Here is a 15373-nt window from a genome sequence, read left to right on the forward strand (position 1 = left end):
GAGGCAAAATCAACTAAATCATGCTCTGTCTGTGGAAATTAAAATCAATGATGTCTAACAATAAAGGGAAGGTTTTGAAAACCCAAGAGATGTGAAAGAAAATAGAAGCATAATGCTTAAAAAAAAAAGGGAGATAAAACAAGCAGAATGGAGGAGACCCAAAATAGGAAAACGGTGAGACAACGCAACATTTTGGAGAGGGCTTTCTGTAAATGAATTTTTTTTTTGGGTGCATCTTTACTTCCATACATGTTCACATCTTACAGAGTTCATTCAGGCTAATTGAACCTAGAACATTTTCAAAGGTTATTTTGCTAATTACTATATTCAGAGCTTCCCATTAGCCATGCAAGGCTATGCCACTTTAGGCCATTTGATGTATCTCAGCCTACTGGTAAAACTAGCAATAAAATTTACTTAACTGATAGAGTCATATCAAAACCAGCAATATACTGCTAATTGCAACAATCCAATTTAGAAGTGACAAATCAGCTAAGGAAAAGTTAGCATCAGTACATGATAGCATTTATGACCTTGTTCTGAAGGGCAATGACAGAGCATTTTGGTAAAAGAATTAATGTGACTTAGATTAGGGTTACAAGTTGCTCTGGGAATTACCTGTCAGCTAGAACTAGAAGAAATGATGTCTATTTTACTGAAGTCCAGAGATGTAAAATTTGTTGCAGGTTGTGAAACTGTTTCCCTAGGTATTTTTTAACTTGAAAAACAAACATTTTTACATTTTTACATTATTTAAAAAGCATTTAATTATGTAGCCAGGTTCCCACCTTGTTTAAGAGGGCAAAACCCCTCCAAAAGCTCCTGCATTAGCTCCAGTCTCAAAGGGTAACACAGGAGCAGAGTATGTGGGGGTGGAAAAAAAAAAAAAAAGGAAAAAACAGAGAATGTTTAACATTCAGAATTTGTCCACAGCTGATAATTTATTGGAACTCATCTGTAACAAGGTCTGGCACTGATTTATAAGTTGATTTGAAAAATAAATAAAAGTGATAGAAACCTGCATTTGGTTTTAATGATAGACTGTTGCAGCATGAAAAGTAAGGATATGAAACATTGCAAGGAAATTAGATATTATGCCCTGAAGACAACTGCAGCTACCAGCCCATTAATTGTTAGATATTTATTATTAAAAATTTCTTTTCATGAGTGACTGCAGAATATTTGCGCTCTTAAAGTTGTTGAGTTCTGACATGAATGAAGCATATGAAGCTCATTTTTTCTTCCCTCTCTGTGTGTCCGTGTGTGTGTTTGTGTTCGTGCAGCTGACAAGGTAGCTGACCCAAGAATGTAATAAATCTTTCCTGCACAAACCAAACACACAAGTGCTGCTTCTGAATTGAGACTGAACAGAATATTGAATAAAGGTAAGTTTGCTACTGTTCTGAATCTCAATAGCAAGGGGCTTGGCAGTGCTTGGAATAAAGTCTTTCTGAAAGTAAAGAGGGCCCGACTCTGTTTCCAGTGAGATGAACAGCATCCCCCAAAAGCTCTGACAATAGGTATGGATAGTGCATCATCTCCTGTGTGTTCCCAGAGCTGAAGCACTTATACACCAAGTGCTGCAGAAAGGGGAGACAGGTAAAGAGTCAAACCCAGCAGTGTACATTTAAAAAGTCAAAAATGAGGGAAGTGTCTTTTTAAAAAGTCCTCTAAAGCCCTTGGCAAACTCAGGCATTATAACATGCCTTAAAAATACAGAGAAAATCCAATGAAATTAACTCTGAAACAAACCAAGTTCATGGAAAGGCAAGGTTTGTGTCTGACATATCCTCCTGCTTCTCCACTCCTGCCTTAGAAAACAGCCAGCACTGATGGCCTTGTGACAAAGCAGTATCTAATGAAAAGAGCAGGCACAGGGCTGCTGCCCACGAGGCACAGGGAGGTGTGTGAGTGTTGATTGCCACACTGACCTGCTGAGTGACTGTGGGTGCTGACCTGCCTGTAGGAATACAGATATTAACATGCCCTTGCTTTTAAAAGCATTTGGAGGACAACTAAGGAAAATGGCAAAGGCACAGGGAGAGAAAAACGTGATGTTTTATTATTATGTGGTTGTTAGATTGTGTTAACATCTAGATTCACAAAACATTGCCCAAATACATAAAGAGAAATGGTCCCTATTTCAATCTGTCTATGATTTACCTCAGAATTTGCTATGAATTATTAATAGCAGTTATAATAATTAAGTATGATAATAATGTGACTACAGGGGCTTAATGGAGGAAGATAAGGTTTTATATCCTTGCTACTTAGATTGTCTGAGGAAAGCCATGGTGAGCCTGTACAGGGTTTGGATCACAAGAGGCAACTATTGACTCTGTCACCAGGAAGCAATACATGCCTCCTTGTTCCTCTTTTCCCTTCATGGTTGTATGAACAGTTTATCCACATTTCTCCATCCTCATTTCACTTGCAAAACTCTCTCTAAGCTTTCATGCTCTACACAACAGGACTTCCTAAAGGAGGGATGCATTCAGCTCACGGTAAAGGTATCTGGTACTTCACCCTTGGGACATGAACATTTCTTTCTCCATAATGAAGTACAACTTACAGTCAACATTACTGTTCTTGTTGATATTTCTTAATTGTTTCTAATGAAGATAAAATCAGGGAGGTCAGTACTTCCTCTTCAGAATATGGATTTAAAAACAGAGGAACATTTTATGCAGTGCAAAAGAAGACAGGCAGCTATTAAAGAAGATTCACAGTTATAGGCAAATATATTAATAGTGGGGTTAGCTCTTGAAATGAGAATTTATAACATGCCTTAACCTAATCCCTCATTAAGATAATTTATTCTCACCCTCAAGGTCTCACATCACAGCTAGCACTAGGCAAATAATTAGTAACAAACAATTCATTTGATCAATTTCAACTCCTCTTTTAAAATGAATTGTCAGGCAGTGTAGTACAATTTTCTCAAATATATTTATAATTTTTGTGACGTATTTGTAGCCTGATGTTGATCCAGGAAGAGTTGGGTGCTTGACGGTAGCTAGTCAGGGCATATTGAATTCTACTTGCTGAACACTCATGCTTTCAAGATTCAAATATTATTTCCCCTAAATAATACAATGAATACATGAACCTTTTAATCCAAAACTCACAGACGACAATGGGAGTTCTTTGCTCTGAGGTCACATTGCCCAAGAGACTCACAGCTCCCTTTGTAGTAAGGTGAGAGGGAGACCTATTTCTGCCCTGCTGCTGAGAGAGCATCCTGGCACAACAAAGGTTGCAAACCTATGTGCTAATTAAGGTAGCCTTAGGAAGTTACTGCATCAGAAGCATTTCCTAAACTCCATCCAGTATCCAAACACTTGCTGAAGTACTGACTGTGCTGCCTGCTCATCTGCCCTTCAGCCTGCTGTGGAGAAACCTGTGGGAGTCTAGTTAGTAAATGTGGCATCCAGAGGACTGGAAGGCTGTGAAATGAATTGGGGTCTCTGACACAGCCCTATCTGGGCCACCACAACAGCCCTGGAAGGTATTTTCAAGCTATGTTTTTTCATGTTATATCAGTCGGAATGAGAGCAGTTACCAGGCTAATGAAATTCTCACATCTCTGTCAGCTGATGGGAATAAAGCCAGGCCCTACAGTTTCCTGAAACAGCACATAAGGCCACTGACTGTAAGTGCAACCTATAAAAGAAAGGAACAGGAATACAGAGGCTATGGTACAAAGGCCCTGGGCTGGGATCCAGCAGGTCCACGTTAGAGTCACTCTCTGTTCCTCTGAAATGGGGAGAAATAGCTCATCATTTCTCACATGTGGCTGACTGCCTGTTGGTTTGGTTTGCTTCCCATGACAAAGGTGACTTTGAACCATTGGGTTGTTTGCAAGGCAGAGCTGGGTATGTGTCACCCCAACACAAACAACCAAAGCTACGTGGTTCAAATAATCTCCCTAAGACAAGTACTGCAGTTCCAGAAAATTCAATTAAAATTACACTTATGAAACTATAGAGAACAAAGCAGAGAATGTAACTAAAGCCCTCAGCCTCAGCCTGCAGAGACACAAAGCTGTAACTATTCAGTGACAGACAGGCATTTTAGACCCCCAAATTGAGGACTTTAAAAACAATGCTGTAAATTTTTCTTTCAGTGTTTTATCCTTTGCATGTCTGGATGCAAAGCAGGGAAAAGGTGCAGGGTGCTTGGGATAGGAGGGTGGGTAGGTGAGTAAAGTGACAAACTGGGTTGTTCTGGTTGGGGATAATTATAACCTCCCCACAAAATTTATATTCTGTGCATTTACATTATCAAAATGTGAACTTAATTTAGCTCAAGACTCCCTAGAATAAACTATTAAAAACCTGTTCCATTAATGCCGATTAAGAAACTCTACTACATACTAGCACTCAATATTCCTAATGAAGGCACCATTTAAAAATACAATATCCTGTAAACTCATGCAGACCTCTACTCAAAAAAAAAAAAAAAAAGTGCTAGAGCAAAAGCAAAGAAAAACAAGCATGTATTTTTGCATTCTGACAATTTTTCTCCCATTTACTTGCTGTTTTAGAAGACTTTCAGAGTGGCAAGATCTTGAAAGGATGATAAAACAAAATCCCATTATTTATGCACATTGAGAATGCACTCTGGATGCTCTGCTAAACTGCACTTAACTAGAAATGTGACATCTTGCTTAAGATCAAACATTATTTCCAGTAAGTCTGAACTGTTCTTCCTTGGCTTTTGTTTTTCCTACCCTTTCTACCACCAAAATATTCCCTAGACTTTCCCTATGAATGAGATTTGTCCTCAGCCCAAGCCAAATCATACACACGATTACTCCAGTTTGGCTGTTGAGTTTGAAGGAGTTTAAATAGTTGAAACTCAGCCCCCAGGGAGGAGCTGGTTGATCTCAGTTTGTGGTAATCTGCATGTTTTTGCTTTTCTTCAAGAATTTCTTCAAGTCTCGATTTGTATTCACAGCTTCTTTAAAAATCATTAATTGTTGTTCATTTTTCTGCAAAAAAGTAACTAATTTCATGCATATTAAACATCTGAGCTCATACAAGTGTGCCGTCCTCCATTTACAAGGCAAGGTCTCAAATACTTTCTTTTTCTTCAGGAAAGATGTTCCTTTTTGGCAGAACAGAAGAACTAACTCCGCTGTTTCAACAGGAGATCCCAGAGATAACAAGATCCTGTTCTCTTCTGAAATGTAAGTAGCAGTTACAGTCCTCTTGCAGTGAAATAACAATAGATCTGCAGTCCATGGTGCTCATGTGTGTCAACAGGCTTTATGGTACACTGTGCAGTGAGCTACATTCAATAGAATTTGGACAAATTTGTAGTTAATGCACTTCTTGCAAATTAACAATACAGATTTTCACAGCTGTGGAGAAACAGGGAGTTGTGTCTGAACAGAAATTTATTAATCCATTGTTTAAAAAAATAATATGCAGTAGTGCTAGACACAGAATTCTGAGCAAGAAATAGAGGTAAAACACTTGGTTTGCTTTCAGATGCCAGAATTCCAGAAGCGAAGAGATGAAATTAAGTTAGACTTGTAAGTGTCAGTTATTTCACTGTCAAAACAAATCTGCAACTGGCTAAAAAGTAGTTAAGACAGTCAGGATGTAGCCCACACTTAACAGAAATGAAATTACACCTGATAGAAAAATGTGTTCATTTTATTTATCAGTAGGATAATGTAACAGGTACAAATTCAGACTTAATGGTAACTGGTTTAGCAGACGGGAAATGTTCATCCCTACAGCAGTGGGCAACTCACAGCCTACTGGTACTGCTGTTTTGATAGTTGGACATTAATAGACCACAAGCAGTGGGGCTTTGCTGTGATTTTTCACCACTTTTTCTGCTGAAGAGACTGCTAAGGTTATGAGGCTATACATGTATTTGAGGAAGTATTGGCTGCATCCCTCTGCTCATTCCCAGATTTTCTCCAGCTTTTTGCACACTGTAACTGACTACAGGTCCCAGACACATGAAAGCTGCTGTAGGGTCTGGAAGAATGTGATCTTTTACTGTCAGCTATTCCACAGTAACATCCTATGTGCTCAATACATATGAGATAGTTTGTGGGTTTTCCCAGGGATAAGTGTGCACACATGGACAGCTCCTACTCCATGGAATTTTTCTGAGTCTCACATCACAGGAATTTGTGAACATAAACCTTTTGCTGTCTATCATCCATTTAAAGGAGCAATATGTTTACATATTTTTGGAGATCTGGTCCTTATTTTTAATAATTCAAGACCTTTGCATAAAGAAATAGTCCATCTATCTTTTGCTCAAAAGGAGAAGAAAATGAACATTCAATAAGGTCATAGTTGTCATGGTGAAAGGAATACAAAACGATGAAAAAAATATTGCACAGTACAAAATTAGTAACTAGGATGCCAAGTTTTTAAATGTATTCTCCAGTTATGAGAAAATGAAAAGGATAAGGGCAGAGGAGCAAATATGGAGATAAAGCCACCAGCAATGCAGTGTGGGTTGCACCTCTGACTAAAATAAAACAGCACTCTCCCAAAGGCTCACGTGCCCATGTAGCTACCTCAGCTCTTCTGCTGCTGCTGCCTCACAACGTCTAAGGGAAGAAAAATTAGGCTTTTTGCAAGAAATAACAGAGGTAATGGATGTACTGCCAGGCCTCCCTGCTATGGTAGTTTGGAAAGGATGATGCACTATGCACCATCTTATTTGCCCCTGTGATGAGTTTCAGACATGTACCATTATTTAGTACATGATGCTGAGAAAATAATACAGGTTACCAATTCTCTTGAAGAAAGATTGCAGTAATAGAAATGAACATGGATGAGATGCAGACAGTTTTTACTGTGAGTCTCAATAAACAAACTAAACAGAGGATAAAAGCCCAATATTGCAAACTACTTATAAACAATCCCCTACACCATAAAACTCTAATTAGGAAAATAAATTTAAAAGAATGAATCTGAACTCCCCAAACTGTGCAAAACACAAGTATCTGCATTTTCAAAAAAATGCATTTTAGCACTCTAAGTCATTAGCTGAAAGGGAACAGTTAATCTGATCAAACAACCATAGCTCCAGAAGAAATCTAGCATATTGAAGAAATTGTGCACTAACTCATATACAACTCCCTTCAGCCCCCTGTGTACCTACCAAACATGGTTCAGTCATTTTCAGTTTTGCACAGACATTCTCAGTTTTGAAGGACCTGCAGTGAAGATGACTGACAGGAGCCATCCTTTTTCCAACCACAGTCTCAGCATACCTGCATCAAGCAGGATACACATTTAAGATTAATCTGTCTTCACAGTGGATCTCCACAGACAGGAAGAGAAGCTTTGCACAGAGAGGGGCAGTCTGATGCTCTCTTGTGATGGTTGAATTTGGTATTTTCAGAACAGTAAAGTAGTAAAGGCTCAACAGTATTTGTCTTCAATTCCTTCAAAAAATTCGTCCTGAGCTTTAGTTTGATTACTGAAACCTGATTTGTATTTGTTTCATCCAGTATTATACAATTGTAAAAGTAGGATGGCCAAGAAATAATGTTATTGCTCTCCAATACATCTTTTCGCTCTTTTTCTTATCCTACCACAGTGCAGAGTGTAGAAATAAAATCTGGTAAAAGGTATCACATTGCACCTTTCTGATACACAGCTACTCCTGTTCTCCATACAAATTTAGCTCTCAGTAGGAATAAAACTAGCTCTCTTCACAAGTGACATTTTTACTGTGAAGCTAAACCATGTATCATTTGTACACAGCCTGTGCTTCAACTTTTTGAAAAAAACCCCGAGCTCTTACCTATCAAAGAATAGATTCTATTGAAGCTGTGTTTCGATGCAAAATTTACAAAGTCTAAGATGGTGGATTCAAGCAGCCTTTACCTACATGCCTGGGGATCCAAAAGCTTCTGGCAATAAGTGGTCTCATACCTGGCAAGCATGCAAGCATGACAGCTTAATCTCAGGCTGCTTTAATCCCAGGAAAGATGAAGTGTGCAAGCCAAGCTTGTACAGCCAGGCATGAGTCATTTATTAAGAATACAGAGTCCAGGGAAATCAGGTGTGACTCATAGTAAGGATTAGCTACCTTTAAATCAGTTATCTACAAAGTTACACAGATTTTCTTTTATATGTTTCCTAAGAGCAAGAATACAGTCTTCATTTGAAGAGGCCAAGCACTCAGTTTTTGTCTATTAGCTGCACTGCACAGGACAGTGTAAACTGGGTGTACAGTACTACCAGCTGTTACCTTGAATTGCTTATTAAGGGCAACTTCTAGTGTATTTCTCACTAAAAAGATTTTCCAGTACCAAAATTTGGATAGTACATAAAATAAATAATCCTAACTTAAGGCTAAATCAACAAAAGATTAAAGGCATGTTAAAGCCTAAAGAGCTTAAATTCTGCTTGTTGCTGCCTGAAGCCTATATGAACTCTTTATGCAATAAAGCCTTTCAGGGGCCTCAAATCATGTTCAAGAACATAAAATAGTTTAGTTTAGAAGGGACCTTTAAAGGTCACCCAGTGTAACCCTCCACAGTGAGCAGGAACACCTTCAATTAGATCAGGTGGCTCTGAGTCCTGTCCAACATAACCCTGAATGTTTCCAGGGACCGTGTCTCTGCGCACCTGTTCCACTTGTTTGCACTCTCATTGTAAACAGTTTCTTCCTCATACTCAATCTAAATTACCCTCTTTTAGTTTGAAACCATTATCTCATCACAACAGCCCCTGATAAATAGTCTGTCCATGTTTCTTGCAGACCCTGTTACATACTGGACTTCTGCCCAGATCCGCTGGCATTAATGCTTGCTACTAAACAACTGTATTTAAGTGGAGTTTATACTCGGGTTCTCAACCAGTGAGAGGGCATCTACCACAGCTGCCCATGCTCATGCAGAATGCTGACAGTAAGGCAGCAAGCAGTGCAGCAACACCTCCAGTGTATCTGCACATCAGGTGCTGCTCTAGAGCAGCCAACAGCTTTGCAAGATCTAAATGTAGAAAATAAAAAGCAACTTTGAACTCATTCTGTATTGATAGTATCAATTTCTTCTACAAGTGTCTTGCATTTGCTCACAGAGTCACACTCTTGTTTTGCACTGAGCAGCAGTTACCAAATGAAGGCATCTCTCCCCATGGGACTGCACTCACTGTTCAGCCAGCACCACACTATCAGGTGTATTCATCATGGCTTTGCCAACTCCAGCAGTTACTGCAGCCAACTCGGAGACATTCATTTTAAGGGCATTTATTAACAATTTGGTAACAGAAGAAAAAGTGGAAGATAGACACAGACAGCAAGATTTAAAATCACAGAGTGACTGACATTGGAAGGAACCTTTGGAGGTTACATGGTTGAACCTCCCCTGCTCAACGCAAAACCACCCCCAGCCCCCCGCCAGGACCATATCCAGTTTTTGAGTATACCCAATGATGGAGACTTATCAACCTCTCTGAGCAATCCATGCCAGTGCTCAATCACTTTCTTGACAGCAAGAAAGGATTTCCTCCACGCAGAGGGAACATCCTGTGTTTCAGTGTGTACCCACCGCCCCGGTGCTGTCACTGGGCACTGCTGACAAGAGCCTGGCTCCCCCATCTTTGTGCCCTCCTCCCTTCAGTGTTTACACACACTGATGGAATTCCCCCCAACCTTCTCTTCTCCAGGATGAAAAATCCCAGCTCTCTCAGCCTTTCCTGATGGTCAAATCCATCCTCTTCATGTCACTTTGCTGGACTCTCTCCTCTAGCCTCATTTCCCTCTTCTGCTGGAGAGCCCAGAACTGGACACAGCACTACAGGTGTAATGAAAATTACAAAAATTTACACTTAAAACATAGGTAATAAAAAAAAAAGAAAAGAAAAAAGAGGAAAGTGAAAAAAAGAAGAGGAAGCATAAAACTGAGAAATCTAACAAAGAAAATATCAAAATAACCAACAGTAGAAAAAAGCAATACTTTACCAGCACACCTCAAAAAACCAGCACAGCAGCACAATCCAGGTCTAGAGAAGTGTTAAGTCAGCCAATAGTCTAAGCTGACTATTTGTGCATGAATGTTCTTTATTGCAAGCCTTTGCTTCTCTACCAGCGAATGGCAAAGCAAAACAGACCCGACAAGGCATCATTATGCTTTATTCCTCATGTGAAGACAATTCCTCACAGTTTTCCCATGGCAGCAGGTTTTGACTGGTAGCAAGGTGAACCAATCACCTTAATGTGAAGGATATTATGCTTCTCCTAAAACTGCTAGTATGTCTGGCTTGCTTCCACAGCAGTGCTCACAGAAAACAGAACAAATCAACACAAAAATAACAAAGCAAAAAAGCTTCACATAAAATGCAGAAAAACTGTTTTATGGCTGTCTTATTTTCCCTTTAAATTATACTTCTACAGAACAAGGAACAGAAACAATTTAACACCTCTAATGCTGGGGGTAAAAGAAGACTGGGCTTACATTTGTACCATTTTATTTAAAGTACAGATGGGCTCTGCTGGACTTGGGGCACAGAATAACTTGAGGTTAGTATTAACATCTATTCCTTGCTCATTACAGACTTACCAAGGCAACTTTGGGCAAGATATCATTTATGCTACAACTCTGAAATGGAGATAGGACTTTTCTGCCTTATAGGCAAGACTGAAATTAATCTCTATAAACTTTCTGAACAGTCAGGAGTTTTATATTAAATATTAAAATTAATATAAGGACTTTTAAACAGGTAAAATGTAAAAGAAAACCCCTTCCACTAAGTAATTCTGAGCTATTAACTAAACCATACATAAAATCCCTCCAGAAAAAAGTATTAATGCATTTAATTACTTCCTTAACTTGTGAAGTTTACTTATTATTTCCTGCCCTCCAGAGTATACATGCAATTTTACACCTCTTTTCAGAACAGTAAACAACTCAAAAAGTTTCCATGATTGAACAAGCAGCAGTCAAACATGAGAGAGGGGCTTGTTTGTGCCTGGGAGCATGGGAGGCAGAAAGAAAAGAAACAATTAAGACACACCAGGTTAGTGAGAAGGCACTTATTAAAGAAATAAAAAGAGCACTTGAAATAATTTATTTCCTCTTCCTCTAGTCCTCACAGGCAGGCAAGGGAGAAGAGAGATTTTCTTGGAAGATGGAATGAGGTCAAGGAGTTAACTCATATGTGCACTCCTCAAGACCTTTCCAAAAATAATTAGAAGTATGAAAGATTTTTTGATGGAGAAAAAAAGATTTAAAATAATCATCTAGATGGTTATAAATGATATGAAACAGAAAATCTGAAACGTGACCAACCTGCAACATTGTGATGTAAGCCCTTAAATGCAGGAATACAAACCTGAAACAATCCACAGTGCATAAACAGAGCATGTTGAAAAAGGAGTTTACATCCAAAAGGAAGACAGACAAGGAAGTAAGGAAGACAAGTAGGAATGACAAAGCCCACACCTTAGGTTAAATGTTTGGCAAGTTCAAAGCACAGGAGTGGTAAAACAAGATTAAGAAAAACAGTTTAATGCAGGATGAGGAAACACTGTAGGTTTGGAGGGCAAGGCATTAGTTCTTCCACACTTGTATTCACACAGGTACCAGTGTAATTAGCAGTTCTGATGATACTGACACACGGAAGAAATCCACTGCACAGTCAATTACGTCATTACTGAACTGTGCCAGACAAATGCAAAAATGTAATATGAAGGTAACAGCAAATGCATGCTGATTTAGGAAAACACCTCCTCAGCTTTCCAAAGGAGGCAGAAACAAGTATCACAGAGGTAGATTGCTGACATCAATAGAGATCCTCATCAGACTTAAATTTTACTGAGAATTTCAATGCTGTTATAACTAACTTCTACACCAAATTTTTTTTTTTTTTATAGAGAGGATAAAGTTGTGTAGCACAAGAATAAGAAGCAACTAATTCACATTATATTTAACAAATTTTATCGTGAGAGAACTGAATGTTTTTTTCCATAGTTTCACCATGACTACTGTAGAGCCCAGGAGACAGTAAGTATAAAATGCAGTAGTTAGTATGACCAGCCTTCAACACTGGGAGAGGTTAACCAACATCCCAATATAAGTGCTCTTACACAAAAAATAAATAATTTACAGTTACTTTGTTGACAAGCCCTTATTCATATTTCATAGACAACACAAAACCAACATACATATACAGTACAGAAGATTCAACCCCAAAATTTTGCAGTAAGAACACCTGCAGGTTTGTAAGGTTTTCTAACTTGCATGCACTATGAAGCTTATTTAAAAAACCTCACACCACCACAAAGAGCAGTTCACTGAAATTAAGGTTTTCTTCATGAAGGCATGAAACTGCACAGACCATGATGTGTAGCAAATTATGAACTACTCTCAGTTGTGTGTGCATTTTCTTTAACACACGGACATGTTGTTGATTGGCAAGTACTAGACTCACACCTATGAAAATAAAGAGCTGACTCTTAAATCTATGCTATTAACAGTAAACCTACAATATCCATTTTTATATAAAAATAATTTTAAAGTACACCAGTAAAACAGAACATACACTTCTACAGTTAAGAAAATTATTAAAAAAATAAATCAAAACTTCCCCTAATGATAGCTCATTAACTCAGTCCTGTATACAATAGAAAATAAATTAAAAGATGAACTATTGTGATTACTATTCTCTTTGGAGAGAGGCAATAGAGATAAAACTGCATTACATAAACAGTTCTGAAACATACATACTGCATTTGAATTCTCATCAGAAACTTTGTGAGTGACTTCTCATCTATTTAAATAAAACAGATGCCAAATGAATTATATTTACTATGATTTTCTGCATATATTGTAGCTGTCACGTAATTTGTTTTCCTGAAGGTTAATAAAATTTAGCAACAGGCAGTTTACAGATGGCAGAACTAGGACTGTAAAATTTCTTAACCTAGCTGGAAAGACCAACTTAATTTAGTGAAAAGAATGCAAGGGAATGTAAGAGTTGATAAATATTACAGGGAAAGAAGTGTATCAATCCCCTTGACTTGGTCAAATGCATTCTTACACAAAATTTGAAACTGGAATGCTTTGTCGTACCTTACCATAAAATTTTGGCTGCAACATGAAAAGGGACAGCCATGGCAGGCCACCTCTCTCTCAGGGTGTATCCGTTCATCAAATTCTCACCTCTCTACCTCACCCAGGACATAATCGATTGAGCAGCAGCTGGAAATTTAAAAGCCAAAACTGTGCCACACACTAAATTCTCCTGACTTGGCAACAGTGGGTTTGTATGTGCTGAGAGGCTTTGCTGACACCCCAGAGAAGCATCAGTGCTGGGACCGGTGCAGTTGTGTCAGCACAGCTCTTCTCCTGCTCATCCCATCGCGGTTATTCCGTAACACATTTAATATGCCAGACGGGAGCTACCAAATCAATAAGAAAAATTTAAGGCACATTTTGTGTCTGTGCTTTGATTACAAGCTCCTTTGAACAGCAATTCTTCCTAAGTGTCTGAAAAATATTTTGTACATCTTGAATACTTTCATCAACTAGTATTTTTGACAGAAGGCCATCCTGTGAGATACTGAAATTCTTTGTGTGTTCCTTCTGACTATATATTTCTATTATCCTATTAATTTTTGTCTAAGTTGAAAGAACACGCACCAAAATGCATCTAAGGGACACAACAACAAAAAAACCATGACCACATAAGAACAATGATTTGTAAGGTGATTAGTATTTTTAAAGTGCTGTTGTTAAATATATAACATGAAAGAGATGGCAAGTGATTCAAAAGCAAGTTGACTATGAAAGAAAGAGAGATAAATGGACTTAGTCTTCCTAAATTCACGATGAAAAAGACAGACTGGTAGCACATTGTCTCCTCCTGTCACTGAAGAAAGAAAACCATAATCTGTACCCTAATCCTCTTAACTTCATCAGAAGACCACACAGACTGACACAATACATATTCCAATCACATTAGCTGATACTGTTATTATTTACTCCAATATTGAAATTGAAGAATTTTGATTTGATGATATGAACTTAAGGAGAACTTCCATGTCTTTTTATACCACTATGATAGAGAGGGTATAGGCTACGAAAAATTCTGTATTTCACCACAGATTAAGCAAATAATAGTTTCTTACACCACTGTTTTAATCTCACCCCATTCAGGCCTAAAAACCCATTTTCCCCTAGCAAAAGCATGAGTGTTGACTGCACAAACAATCTCAGTTTTTGTTACTTACAAGCAATACTCAAAAAGAGTAACACTAGCACTTCCATACAAATTTCAATTATTACAATAAATATCAAGTTCTGTGATGATCTAAACAATAACTTAAAAAAACCTCAACATTTTTATTTCAAATATAAAAGAATGACAACATACTGTATTCTGAACCTTCCACCCTTAAATTCACAATTTGGTCAACCAGTTGGTGATTAATACAGCATTACATTTAAATTATCCCACCTAGACAATTAACAAAGAACCACTAATCTCGGATCAGCCACATGGCCAATATTATTAAAATGCCCAAACTAGTCTTCTACTGTGTCCCACTGGGGTGCAGCTTCTCAGCCGTGTGCCAGGAGCTGCTGTCCTTCATTGCCGATAAAACCGTCTGACAAGGGCCTACAACACCACTTGTGATGATTCAAGTGCTCTGAAGAAAGGGCTCACAGAAGTGTGCATTTACAGCAATCTGCAAGCAGACAATATGCCTTCAGCTCCTTTGGTTTTCATAACATTCCCTTTGGAAAGTGAATCAGTTGAAGACTGTTCCAATAAAATAGTAAGTCCATCTCTAGACAAGGCATGAACCACTGTCTATACAGTTTGTGACAACGTCCTTGATTTTCTTTCTTCCACACTTTTTTTCCAAAGACCAAGCAGTGAAGGCAGTTTGATTTTGTCCATATTCTTACTGTAAACATTAAGAAATATACCAAGGACAACCAGTAAGCCTGACCACACGTACCTAGAAGGGAGGCAGAGGAGGGGATAAAAATAACTTTTAGCATTTTTATCTGTAGCAATTACATACCAATATTTGTGGAGTAAACAATCCTTACAGTAACAAGAGAAGAACTGAAGAAAAATTCCACAAAAATCAGTGGGCTCTGAGACAGAAATTCCTGGAATCTTTATTATTACTATCCTTCCACCCTTCTTTTTTCCTGTCCTGGCTGGAGAACTTATTAAAGTGCATTTATAAGTTAAATAATAAGTAAACAGTATCTGTTCTTTCTCACAAGAATAAAATAATACTGAGGGGTTTTAGTATGTTTCTCCTTTGTATGGTTACGAGAGCTATACTGTCTGTTACTGGTCCAAAATGTTTTCTCATTTAGTGCCATATATCCATACTTCCCAATGTAGGCACATTTTTGATT

The 15373-nt window shown here is 38.2% G+C and overlaps 1 protein-coding gene and 1 long non-coding RNA gene across 3 annotated transcripts in view; one reads left to right on the forward strand and one right to left on the reverse strand.

Annotated features, from left to right (window-relative positions):
* Positions 1–13080, forward strand: LOC134552936 (uncharacterized). Its single transcript, XR_010080974.1, has 3 exons — positions 1–1385; positions 5099–5191; positions 8752–13080. It is a non-coding gene; the product is annotated as an uncharacterized LOC134552936 (long non-coding RNA).
* SLC35B3 (solute carrier family 35 member B3) overlaps positions 11913–15373 on the reverse strand; it is a 21821-nt gene continuing 18360 nt past the window's right edge. For both annotated transcript variants that reach the window (XM_063402140.1, XM_063402130.1), the window contains exon 10: positions 11913–14958. In XM_063402140.1, coding sequence (XP_063258210.1) covers positions 14808–14958 — 151 coding nt within the window. In that variant the 3' untranslated portion in view covers positions 11913–14807. The remainder of the gene's footprint in view (positions 14959–15373) is intronic.

Source organism: Prinia subflava, chromosome 1 (assembly GCF_021018805.1).
Source record: "Prinia subflava isolate CZ2003 ecotype Zambia chromosome 1, Cam_Psub_1.2, whole genome shotgun sequence".
Lineage (NCBI taxonomy): Eukaryota > Metazoa > Chordata > Aves > Passeriformes > Cisticolidae > Prinia > Prinia subflava.